The sequence below is a fragment of the Lepidochelys kempii genome, chromosome 5 (genome assembly GCF_965140285.1).
Source record: "Lepidochelys kempii isolate rLepKem1 chromosome 5, rLepKem1.hap1, whole genome shotgun sequence".
Taxonomy (NCBI): domain Eukaryota; kingdom Metazoa; phylum Chordata; order Testudines; family Cheloniidae; genus Lepidochelys; species Lepidochelys kempii.
Genome location: NC_136384.1, coordinates 72,264,830 through 72,278,370, shown reverse-complemented (window position 1 = coordinate 72,278,370; position 13,541 = coordinate 72,264,830). Strand labels below are relative to the sequence as shown.

The following is a 13,541-nucleotide window of genomic DNA, read 5'->3' as shown; positions in this document are numbered from 1 at the left end:
CTTCAGTCAGTGTTGTGATACATGTGGATCATCTTCCTTTCAGCTATTTTGCCCGACAGACATTGTCAAACCTTAGGGCTAATTCCTGCAAGGTACTGAGAGCTCTCAACTCCCACCCACTTCAATGGAAGTGGAAAGTGCTCATTACTTTGCAGAACTACCCCCTTAGACAACAGGCTTCCACCCAGCTGGAGGTACCCTCACAGTTCTGTGCTCTCCCTCCCTCACCAAAGAACTCCATTCCTGCTTTATGCTTCCTCCCCACCCTAAAATCATCCACCTCTCTGATGAAACAGCAGCAAAATAAACCTCTACAAAATACTTTACTTGTGAGTAGCCAAATAGGGGTACAGTAAATTCACTCATCAGACTTTTTGATTTGTTGTTTCTGTGCCTATGCTACTGCTGTTTTTCGGGCTGATTAAAATGTGCATATCTGAAAGTGACAAAATAATAATTACAGAAAACTGAAGCTGATTAAAAAAATCAGGTCTTCCTGAATCTCATTTTTTGAGTCGGATTAGCAAACGGATTAAAAAAAGAAAAATTTTAAAGTGCTTCATTGGGCACTGTGATTTCACATTCCACCACTTTCCTTATCTGCTTCTCCCCATTCCTTGAACTTTAGGTGTGAAAGTAGGGAGAAGAGACTCCTTTTATAAATCTCACTACTTCAGGTAATGCCCAATATCGTTCAAACATTTTTGAAGGAACCCGCTTGACAAATAAGAGTGAGTGTATGTAATATGCAAGGGTTTTGTTTTCCAGTAACTCCAGCAGTTCACTGCCATTCTAATTAATCTGTACATTATTTTCCAATAGATTTCAAATAAAAACCCATTTGGCAACAGGAGACTTTAGAGAGCGAGAGAGACACACACACTTAATCTGGCAATACATTTTCTTATAGTGAACATTAGTCTGGAATGATCACAAGAACTTTGGTGAAACTTCAAAATACAGAAATGTGAGCCAGATGCTACCCGCTACATAACTGGCAGTTGAGAGTACAATGCAGAAAGTCAGTTTGTTTTATGGGAAGCATACCCTGGTCCATTTGATAGTCTTGTTGAGCTGGAGAAAGTTTGTTGTCCAGTGTATACCCTACTTATTGTGACTACAGGACTGAAAGGCGTGCTGTAGAGTTACTTATTCCTTCAATAATATTTTTTTCTTGTGCCTCTCCCCCAGGGAGGAAGATGAATATTCCGAACTACGATCAGAGCTCAGCCAGAGCCAGCATGAGGCTAATGAAGATTCACGCAGCATGGACCAGGATCAGACTTCTGTTTCAGTACCAGAGAACCAGTCCACTATGGTCACTGCTGACATGGGTTAGTGATTTTTCTGAAAAGACAGGATGTCTTCTACTAGTAGAAAGAAAAGGAGTACATGTGGCACCTTAGAGACTAACCAATTTATTTGAGCATAAGCTTTCGTGAGCTACAGCTCACTTCATTGGATGCATACTGTGGAAAGTACAGAAGATCTCTTTATACACACACACCATGAAAAAATGGGTGTTTACCTCTACAAAAGGTTTTCTCTCCCCCCACCCCACTCTCCTGCTGGTAATAGCTTATCTAAAGTGATCACTCTCCTTACAATGTCTATGATAATCAAGGTGGGCCATTTCCAGCACAAATCCAGGGTTTAACAAGAACGTCTGGTGGGAGGGTAGGAAAAAATAGGGGAATAGGTTACCTTGTATAATGACTTAGCCACTCCCAGTCTCTATTCAAGCCTAAGTTAATTGTATCCAATTTGCAAATGAATTCCAATTCAACAGTCTCTCGCTGGAGTCTGGTTTTGAAGTTTTTCTGTTGTAATATTGCAACTTTCATGTCTGTAATCGCGTGACCAGAGAGATTGAAGTGTTCTCCGACTGGTTTATGAATGTTATAATTCTTGACATCTGATTTGTGTCCATTTATTTTTTTACGTAGAGACTTTCCAGTTTGACCAATGTACATGGCAGAGGGGCATTGCTGGCACATGATGGCATATATCACATTGGTGGATGTGCAGGTGAACAAGCCTCTGATAGTGTGGCTGATGTTATTATCATACACATTGTAAGGAGAGTGATCACTTTAGATAAGCTTTAGATAAGCTGTTACCAGCAGGAGAGTGGGGTGGGGGGAGAGAAAACCTTTGTAGTGGTAAACACCCATTTTTTCATGGTTTGTGTGTATAAAAAGATTTTCTGTACTTTCACAGTATGCATCCGATGAAGTGAGCTGTAGCTCACGAAAGCTTATGCTCAAATAAATTGGTTAGTCTCTAAGGTGCCACAAGTACTCCTTTTCTTTTTGCTTGGAGTTACTCTGCTGTTACTCTGAAACTTACTAGTAGAAAGCCATTGCATCCTTTAAAATACTGATCAGAATGCTTGGAGGGGAAAGAAAATAAATCATCCAAGCCTTGTTAATCAAACCAAAGGTGTTGAGGAATTCTCTAGGAGAATAAACAGTATCATTTAAAATAATCTCAGAACCTTGCTCCCAGACCATCAGAGCTATAATAGCTGCAGAGGAAGAACAGAAAATGAGCTTGTCAGGAAGAACTGAAGCACCTAAATGAGTGCCCTTTGGGGAAAGGGAAAATGGAGGGGACACACACACACTCACCACCCTCTATAATAGTATACATGTTCTGACCTGATCATGTAATTTGCTGATTAATTGGATGGATTGATTTTTTTTAACTCCTGTTCCTGTTCTGTTATTTTACCAAATAGCAAAAACATTTTATTTATAAGTGACTGAAGGTTGTTTTTAAATGTTGCTAGTTTATTTATCTATAAAATTTTGATGGTTGGAAATTGCAGAGATGAAATAGAGGCATCTAGAGGCATTAATAAGTGGCAGAGCAATGTGCCTCTCCAGGCCATGACTTTTAAGACTTGTTGCTTTCTGAGAGCCATTAATTTATGTACAGGTGGCAAGTTTCTGAATACACTTACCTGTGCTGTGGAGTGTTAAGGAAGGTTCTCTTGGAAAAGAGTCCAGTAATTATATTGTTTTTCAGATGTGTTCAGATTGGGAATTTCAAAGCTGAAATTAAAGGGTAGTTAGTACTAGCTATAGAGATCCGGTTCTCAGACTCCAGCAATAAAGATGCCCAATATTGGGGTACGTAGACACACTGCTTTTCGCAAGCTTGGGAGCGTCATTGATATGCATATTAGAGGGGAAATGTCTGTCTCACTGGATCAGATTCTGTTCTCATTCACATCAGCGTAAATCAGGGACATATCCTTGGCTGTAGTGTAGTTCCTCCTTCCTTCTGTCATAGGTATTTATTAGCTGTGATCACCAGACACCAGCGTGCCTTGGGAAAGTCATGATGCGCTGGATCTTGATGAAAAAATTACACTAAATCCAAAGTCCAATGTGACTGATCCAAGCAGAGACAAAGATCAAAACATCTCAGAGATGTTTTCTAAGCACTTTTGTTACAGTCGTACAGAGGGTCAAATTCTATCCTCAGATAAACGTGTGTCACTCTCACTGAAGTCAGTAAAAATTCCGCTGATTTTTAATGGCAATTGTATGTGCTTCTCTGAGGGTAATGTTTGTGTCCCAGTGTAGACTCAGTTAACAATATATTTTTATTTCACTCTTTTCTTTTGCAGTAGCTTAGCAGACACCAGTTGTGCACTGATCTCTGGCCATGGACTCTGCTTCAGAGAGAGGCAAACTCCTTCCTCTTCCCCATTATAACTTTAAGCTTTATCTCAGATGGAAGGAGAAATCTTGTTTGCCATGCCCAAAAAGAATGAAGATTCCTCTTAGACACAAAAGGACTCTGTGACACATCACCTATTATACAGTGGATGGATTGTTGTCGGTATCTGAATTCCTGTGACTGATCCACCACTGGGAAATATGCAGATTTACTGAGTAAAGGGGATGGTAGTTTGTTCAGGTCTTCCAAACCTTCCTGCAAAGGAAGGCTTAATTCAGGGAGTCTGTGACCCACTTTTGCTAATATTGGACAGAAGGGGATTAATTTTGGTGGAGGTACACCAGGGATGAATTTGACCGAAATAGTTGAGACAATACATAGGTTTCCCAAGACAACTTTGTAGTTGCTGACTGAAAACTGAGGCCAAAAAGAACATGTGGCTTTTCTTGAGAGAGGGACTCTGTGTGTGTTACGGTTTTGTGGTTTGAGTTTTTTTATTTTCAATAATTCATGTGCAAAACTGACGAATGTACGTTTTTGGATATGTGCCTGAATGTCACAGTAGATTTTATTCTTAATTGAAAAAATAAATAAGACAAGAGGCTTAGTCTCTAAACTTGGTATTTTGGTGAAACACATGAGGTCAGACAGTTTAACTTGACACCAAAAACTAGACTAAGGACTGACTTACACAACCATATTGACTTCAGAAGTATTGTATGGAGTGTAAACCAGCACTGAATCTGGCCCTCAGCGTTAAAACATTTAGTTTCTTTTATAGTGGGATTCTTATTATGTTAGGGTATCTTTTCTCTCTCAAAAAGAAAAGGAGTACTTGTGGCACCTTAGAGACTAACCAATTTATTAGAGCATAAGCTTTCGTGAGCTACAGCTCACTTCATCAGATGCATATCGTGGAAACTGCAGCAGACTTACCCAGTGAGAACAGAAATTATGTCCTATATGTACATCAGTACTCCAGCCAATCAGAGCTATAGATTAGAAAAATGGTATTGGAATTACCTCTGAGCCCGCTTTCCCTGATGGCTTGGGACTCCAAAACCCTGCCTTGTTGAGCCAGACACACTAGTCTGCTGCAACACAGACCCAGGTCTGATCCACGCCCCCAAAGCTGCTGACTTTAACAGAAAACCACTCAGCAGGTTACCTATCTCCAGCACACAGACACCCAGTTCCCAATGGGATCCAAACCACAAATAAATCCGTTTTACTCTGTATAAAGCTTATACAGGGTAAACTCATAAATTGTCCACCCTCTATGACACTGATAGAGAGATATGCAGGTATTGCTCCCCCAGGTATTAATGACTTACTCTGGGTTAATAAACAAAAGTGATTTTATTAAGTATAAAAAGTAGGATTTAAGTGGTTCCAAGTAATAACAGACAGAACAAAGTAAGTTACCACGCAAAATAAAACCAAACATGGAAGTCTAAGCTTAATACGTTTAAGAAACTGAATACAGGTAAATCTCACCCTCAGAGATGTTCCAATAAACTTCTTTCACAGGCTAGACTCCTCCTTAGTCTGGGCCCAATCCTTTCCCCTGGTACAGTTCTTGTTAGTTCCAGCTCAGGTGGTAACTAGGGGATTTCTCATGACTGGCAGCCCCCTTTGTTCTTTTCCACCCTCTTTTATATCTTTCGCACAAGGCGGGAATCCTTTGTCACTCTCTGGGTCATCTCCCCCCCCCCCCCCTCTAAATGGAAAAGCACCAGGTTTAAGATGGATTCCAGTACCAGGTGACATGGTCACATGTCCTGTGAGACCCCAAGTCTCCATTCTTTCCGGCCTGACTCACAGGAACACAGGAAGGCTTACAAGTAAACAGAGCCATTTACAGCCAATTGTCCTGGTCAATGGGAGCCATCAAGATTTTGAACCACCATTTTAAAAAATGATAGGCAAACTTTTTAAATTTGGGTGCCTATGCCTAAATATGGATTTAGTTGCCTAGGTTTAGGTGCCCAAATTTGAAAAGTTTGGCCTATATTCTTTACCTGTGTTACTAATACTTCAGATTAATCAGATTGAAAGAATTTTCACAATCCAATTTACTTTTCAATATTTGTTATTTCTTTACTTTTACCACTTCATTGATCCTGGACAGTGATCTGTTTTTTATACCATAATACAAGGATGAGACATTTACATTTCCAGCACAACAAGCAAATGTAGAAATACAAAATATTGCTACACGAAATCACTAACTTTCATAGTAAGCTTATAAGGTATTCCTCCTACACACCAACACAAGCATCCTTCTGTCCTTTGTTTATTTTAGTTTTAGTATCTCTTTAAAAATAAACCCTTATGTTAGTTATGCACATCAGGCTAATCACCATGACCTAATAATAACATGGCACTGTATACTGCACGAATGCAGCAAGCTTATTGACATGCCAACTACATCAATGTGTTATGATACACTAATGCTTTTAGATATGCTGCTCTTCTGCTGTAGGCAACAAAAACATCAAGAGCTAAAATTGTTAATTTCTCTGCTGTATCTTGTAAATCCTGTGAGTGGGTTTACACTAGCTTCCCTTTGAAATGTGGGTCTATCTGACATTGTTATAAATTCTTATTTTCTGGGAGAAACATTCCTTCAGGGCTAGAACTTAGCATATAAGGTCTTTCCTTCTGAAGGAAATGTTTTGTAAAATGAGACAAAATGTATATACAGGCATTATTGAGTTTCAGGAGCACAAGCAAAACAAGTAGATTTTACAATTAAACATTCTTGATGGTGCATCTGTGACTCAGAATTGAATTTTGTTAATAAATAAACTTATTTGGCAGATTATCAACGCTAAAGCATATTAATTGTTTTGGTGGAGAGTGGAGCTTGTGGGAAGTTCTTGCACATACAACTTCAGTAGGAGTTTTGTATGCATACAGGTTGCAGGAGCAGACCCTGCTTTGGCCATCCATATTTGTCATGCCATTGATATGTTGATGGGTTTGTTTTTAACATGAAATCCCTTTTGCCTGCAGTAATTTCACATTCACTCCAGGGCTGCATTCTTTTGCAATCCTATTCCTACACAAAGAGAATTTTTGAACACTTTTGTTGATCAACCTGTGCAAAGCTGGAAATACTGCATAAAGACAAGGGCCCATGATTGCTGCTACTGTCATTTAAACACAAAGGAACAAATGCTACCTTTGAATTTTGAGATAACAGTATTGAGTCTGTGTCTTGAATTCTATTCTGTTCTATATGGGTTCTTATCTTGTGGTCATCACCGATACAGACAAGCTTCATCCATAGGTTAGAGAGTTCCATTGTGCCAGAGGAGCATAGTTGTCGACCAGGGTGTTCTCCCAGGGCTTTAGGTGGTCATTTAGATAGACTGGGCCTAGGCCATGGAACCACCTTGAAGATAGGGACTGAGACCTTGAACTTGATTTGAATTTCTATGCGAAGCCTGTGTAACTGAATGAGAACATCACTGGCACATAAGAATTTGGACATAAGTATTTTGGTTTTATGGTTGCTTTTATTTCCCCCTAAATGTTAATTGGGCCATTTTTGTTAAATGGCTGTCTAAATTACATCTACAAAATTTGTGCATGGCAAGCCTTGCATTGCATACAGTTGTCTGGTGTTTTACATATCTGTGGCTGTAATTTAGGTGGTCAGGTTTGTTAGTTTGTCCGGTGTTAATCGAAGAAGTAGATGAGTTTTTGGTCATGAACTTAAGGTTATTTATTTTGTAGTAGTCCCCTGTTCCCTCACACCTCGCTCTTTCATAATCAGCTTCTGTGATCCTTTGTTTTAAATTCAGGTTTTCAAAGTGCACTAAAGGAGTTAGGTGCCCAACTCCCATTGAATTTCAGTGGGACTTGAATGCCTGTCTCCCTTAGGCTCCTTTGAAAACACCAGCCATATGTTTTAAATCTGATTGGAAGGTCCGATGGTAATGAAGTCCTAGGTGGAGCAATACCATAGGAATAACGTTTCATGAATGGATGCCACCCCTTTTAATATTTGTACCCCTGTGAAAATAATGCATTGTCATGAAATATAAATCCATCGTGTGCTGTACAATGCAATAACTGATTATTGCACGATGCCTTGGTAATTAATGGCCCATAAGTGAATACAGCCAAGAGGCATCAGAACCCAAGAGTGAGTTCAACTATATGGTGCACATCAGGGACTACTGCTGATATTTATCACTGAATGTAAGTTGGAGGTGATGCAATTAATTTGTAAAGTTAGTTCACAAGATAAGAGGGATCATTTGGTTGTCACAAAATTGGGGAGAGAGTGGATGACACCCGATAAAACAGTGCTGTCAGACTGCAGTGGGGAAGGGTCTTCTGGCCCTTTCCTTGTGAGAATTATGATCATGTTTTCATCGTAAAGCACCTAGTGAATATGATCACGATATGGAGCCTCACAAGAACAAGGGTTGTTATTGGGGACCCATAAATATTTCCAGTCTTCTCTTCAGTTGCACACATAGAAGAAACAGCTGTGAAAATGAAATTTTAGCTCTGTAAAATAATCTCTCTAGGGTTTTTATGTAAACTTTTGGACACTTGGCAGCAGTTTGAGCGCAAATCCCCAAAGTCCTTCCTTTTAGAGGAGATTGGATTATATCATCACTGAGTGAACTGGGCAGAAGAGCATTCTGATTCCGAGGGAAAAGTCTTCTTGCTGAGCGCAAAGATCAGGAGAAGCTGCAGTAATGAGAAAGATTAACAAAAAAAAGCAAATTGGGACAGTGACATGGAAGTGTGCTAAAACGTGATCTCTTTAAAATGTGGAGAAGGTTTTTAAAACAAGAAAGACCACTCCAGATAAGTGGACAAGGCAATTATTTGTGTGATTGTGAGTAATTTGAGAGTTTAGGCTGATGGCATTCAACCCTAGAGATTTGTAAAGAGAAATCAATAACTTGTGCGAATAGGCTGATGGTATTCAAGACTGGAGATTTGTGAAAAGCAGTGTCAGACTGTAGGAATATACCATTTTACAGGAGTGGAGCCTGTCTTGCTGAAAGTATTCAATGGTAGTAGCTTTTTAGCTTGTGACACCCAGTACATGTGTGACATGTTCTTTCTCTTTCATAGATAACTGTAGTGACTTGAACTCCGAACTGCAGAGAGTGCTGACGGGGCTGGAGAATGTAGTCTGCGGGAGGAAGAAGAGCAGTTGCAGTTTGTCTGTAGCAGAAGTGGACAGACACATTGAACAACTCACCACTGCCAGCGAACATTGTGATCTAGCTATTAAGGTGCAACAGCATTAACTAGTCACTAAATGCATTGTATGCATACTGGGATACATGATAATACCTTGCATTTATAGCACCTATCATCTGAGAATCTCAGAGCACTTCACAAAGATTTACTGTGCCTCACAATGTCTTGTGAGGTAGGTACAGTAGTATATCTATATTTGGATATGGGTGCACTAAGTCACAGAGAGATTACCTATAGATCTTGTATAGAGCTTTTCAATCCATAGATCTCAAAGCACTTTACAAATATGGGTAAGCCTCATCCTTATTTTACAGATGCACAAACTAAGGTACAGAGAGATTGCCTGACTAGCTTTGCAGTTATAAACATGTCATTTATTTAAATTACCTTACACGGAATAGGCTGACTAATGGTCAAGATATTTAGAAGAGTAAATAATAACTAGGAGAGGAAGCAATTGCTATTTAAAAATTACAAACTGAAGATGAAAGAGCTGTAAATATTTCTGCACATTAGCTCCTTACCACACCCCTATGAGGTAGAGAAAAGGGGAAACTGCAGCAGAGAATTTATGATGTGACGGATGCCACAGGATCTATTGGATTTCCTGGTATCCAGGTTTGTGCTCAGAACATTAGATTACATGACTAATTACGGTGTGTGAGGCTAGATTCCGGATTTATCAGCATGCATAATCAAAATGAACTGTAACACTATATAATCAGGAATGAAGAAAAGCTCAATAATTCATTAGTTCCCCCAGAGAAATAGTTCCCTGTATGTATCAATTGCCTTCTGTTCTCTTCTTCATCGCAAACAATGTAGTGTGCTAATCAACAAACCAGAGCTGAAGCAAAGCATGCCGCATCCAGAGAACTGCAGACAGTTTAGTTAGCAAATGGATGTTGGTCACGTCAGTTTGTGAGAGCATAAGGGCAGAATGATACCTGGATTCAGTTAATTTGTACATGGTGGTTATTAACGTGCCTGTCAGAGCAATGAGGTGAGTGGGTGCATTTAACATATTATGCTGCTTTTCCAACAGGAAGCACTGGAAAAGGGGGCTGGTATCTTTTTACCTTTTCTGCGGGTCATTTTTGATCTTTCCCTTTATTTATTTGCAGTGGGAGTTACTATGTTCTGTAAGCAGCATTAAAACAGATTAGCAATGCTGACAAAGACTGAATACTAGGTGGAAGTTTTCATTGTATCTGACATAGTTGTTAAGTAGATTTAATTATTAATAGAAAACTTCTTATTCCAAATAAGGGTTTTAATTCCTTGAATAGTTTTCCAGTATATTGTCTTGATTACCAAGAGAACATCCAACAATATCCTGTTTTTTCCTTTTGCTATCTCTAAGGAATTTTATTTCTTCTTCTTTATCACCTTTCAAGAATGCAGCCCATTCATGCAATGAGAATGTTAAATGCTCCTTGAAGCAGTATGTTGTCTTGAAATGACCTGTCTTGTTTTCTGAATCTGATTTCTGGAGACCTGTAGCTTTAGGTGGAGGGTTCATTCTTTATGAAGCATAGCAGCTTGTTTTCTATTGCATGGGTATTACAAGGAATTGCTAATCAGAAAAAGAATGTAGGAACCTCCTCATGAGTAGTGTGTATTTGCTATTCACTCTTGAGCCTAACTGTATGAATTGTTACGTTTACAGCTGTAAACCAATTATGAATGTGGTGGGGGAGAAATATGGTCCAGTGTTTACAGGAGGAAATTGATGGTCAGAACATGAAGGTTCTGTTCCTACTTCTTCCATTGACTTGCTGCATAACCTTGGACAAGTCACTTAACCTCTTTGTGCACAGGCCTGTGTAGGATTTAGTGTGGCTCTGCGCCACCTTGGGCAGAAGCTCTGGAAGGGATTGTGTGTCAGAGAATCCCAGGTTTTCCCTGAGGTCCCAGGTACACAGAAGGAATGTATAGGCTGTACCATCCTAAGGCATAGTGTACCCCATCCCACACACACACACATACACACACTGTGCATGGCCAAGGCTCCTTCCCCTCCCCATATCTCCTTGTGCCCTTGGGGGAAACATATGTCCCTGGGGACCTACAGAAAGAACCGTCCTTGTGCTCCCCCAAATTTGGGACTGCACTTGTCCTTGTCATGCTAGTATGTGAGGAAGGATTCCTTGCACCCTCCCCAGCCCTACACGCCCATTCAAGAGCCAGGCACAATCTGGTACTGCGAGTACATCTACACTTAAGATGGGAAGGTGCTTCCCAGCACAGGTAGAGAGAGAAGCACTAGCTGTGCTTGAGCTAATGTGCTAAAAATAGCAGTGTAGCATGGATGGCGAGTCAAGCTGGGTGCCTGAGTACAAACCTGCCTGGACCCATTAGGTATGTATTCAGGTGACTAGCGTAGCTGCCACCTGTGCTCTCCCCTCTATGCTAGCTCAAACTCTCATGAGTCTACCTACCTGTGTTGGGAAGCACAATCCCAGCAGCAGCGCAGATATACCCTATGTGTCTCAGTTAAGTCATCTGCAAAAGAGGTACAACGCTTACCCATGGTGAGGTGTGGTGAATGTGTTATACTTTGAGGCCATCTGAGGAAAGGTGCTGTATAAATGCCAACTGCATGCTGTTGTTTATGTATATCTCAGTGAAGTGAACTTTTATTTATAAAGCACCCATCTTCTGCCCAGGTGCTCATGGAGCTGAAGAGTAGAAAGGTTACAAACTATTTATAATGAAAACGGCCTTCATTAAGTTTCAAACAAAAGGAGCAAATTAAATGCGTATGCGTTGCTTGTACACATATGTGTAATTGTATAGCTGCCCTTACATCCTTATGTAGTGGCAGTGTAGTAGTATTGGCCCTTTTTAATATTCTCCCCTTCTGCTCCTTTCTGTCTTATCGTGACTCTGTTTTTGCAGACAGTAGAGGAGATTGAGGGTGTGCTGGGACGGGATCTTTATCCAAACCTGTCTGAAGAGAGATCTCGGTGGGAAAAGGAGCTGGCTGGTCTGAGGGAAGAAAATGAGAGCCTCACTGCTATGCTGTGCAGCAAAGAGGAGGAGCTGAACAGGACCAAGGCCACTATGAATGCTATCCGGGAAGAAAGGGACAGATTGCGCAGAAGGGTAAGACTACCAACTGTCTACAGAGTACATAGAAGTGCCTTTCGAGTACCAGGGATCTTTTCAGTTCTTTCCAGGCCACATAGGTTTGTAACTGGGGAGAGTTGATACCCTGCACCTTCTCGCACCATTTTTTGGAAGCAAAGCAATATAAGTTGTAAAGAGCTAGGAGTGAATGGATAGAAATTGCAAGAAGCTTTTATATGGGGGGAGGGATAGCTCAGTGGTTTGAGCATTGGCCTGCTAAACCCAGGGTTGTGAGTTTAATCCTTGAGGGGGCCACTTAGGGATCTGGGGCAAAAATTGGGGATTTGGTCCTGTTTTGAGCAGGGGGTTGGACAAGATGACCTCCTGAGGTCCCTTCCAACCCTGATATTCTATGATTCTATGATGAGCAGTCAAGATATACAGAAGCCTCATATCGGAAAAAGTGTGTTAACTGAAAGGCTGGTATTCATGGGCACGAAAGTATGTGTAAGTTGTTTATAGATAAAGCAGATGTTTATTTAGTGGATTTTCCTGTGAATAACAAATAGATCTTTGTCTTTGAGAATTCAATTTGTGATTAAGAGAAAGTAAAAGAGCAGGACACTTGTCACTGGGAAATAATTCTCTGTGAACTGAACTTTGAGTAGTCCCAGCCATGCCCTCTATCCCTGTCTCCATTTTCCAGCTGTTTGCTATATCAGACAAAACTGTTGTTCTTTATGTAGACACTGAATTAAGACAAGAGGAAATTAAGTTACAGAAAAGATGAAAGTTTAAAGAATACATGGTCAGTCTCTGGTATTCTTTTAAATTATTTACTGCCTCTCCTTAATAGACAACTTAGGAAATTTTGCAGTGTTCCATGAAACATCTGCATGTGAAATAATTTTGTTTTTGAAGAATATGTGAATGATTTTTCTTCCAAGCCTTGTGCTGTATGTGGGTAAAAATTTAGAGACCTTTGTATTCTTTGTAAATTGTTGAAAATGTTTTTTATCTAGTGGCAGCAGAACAACCTCTTCCTTGAATGTTACGTTTTTAAGAGATCAGTACTCTTCAGCGTGGTATTGGACTATGTCATTTGCCATTTCCAGTCTTTGGCTATCCAGCCATAGATCATCTCACTCAACAAAGCTTCCTATCCATCGTGACATAATGAGTTTATTTGCTGCTAAGGCCAATTACACCTGTAATCTGCTGTGGTGCTTACTAGATCTTTATGTCTGATGCTCTGTTTAAAATTGCACGTGTGTGTGTGTGTGTGTATACATTCATGTGTGTATGCCTACATTTCTGTTTGAGCTAGGGCTGTCGATCAATTGCAGTTAACTCGCGTGATTAACTCAAAATCAATTGCGATTAAAAAAATTAATAGTGATTAATCATAGTTTTAATGGCCCTGTTAAATAATAGAATACCAATTGAAATTTATTAAATATTTTGGATGTTTTTCTACATTTTCAAATATATTGATTTCAGTCACAACACAGACTATAAACTGTACAGTACTCACTTTATAT

At 40.0% G+C, this 13,541-nt stretch overlaps 1 protein-coding gene across 5 annotated transcripts in view; it reads left to right on the top strand.

The window, feature by feature from the left end:
* MCC (MCC regulator of Wnt signaling pathway) overlaps positions 1-13,541 on the top strand; it is a 361,506-nt gene that overhangs the window by 274,700 nt on the left and 73,265 nt on the right. For all 5 annotated transcript variants that reach the window (XM_073344706.2, XM_073344704.2, XM_073344710.2 and 2 more), the window contains 3 exons: positions 1,192-1,334; positions 8,797-8,960; positions 11,830-12,036. In XM_073344706.2, the coding sequence (XP_073200807.1) occupies positions 1,192-1,334; positions 8,797-8,960; positions 11,830-12,036 (514 nt within the window). The remainder of the gene's footprint in view (positions 1-1,191; positions 1,335-8,796; positions 8,961-11,829; positions 12,037-13,541) is intronic.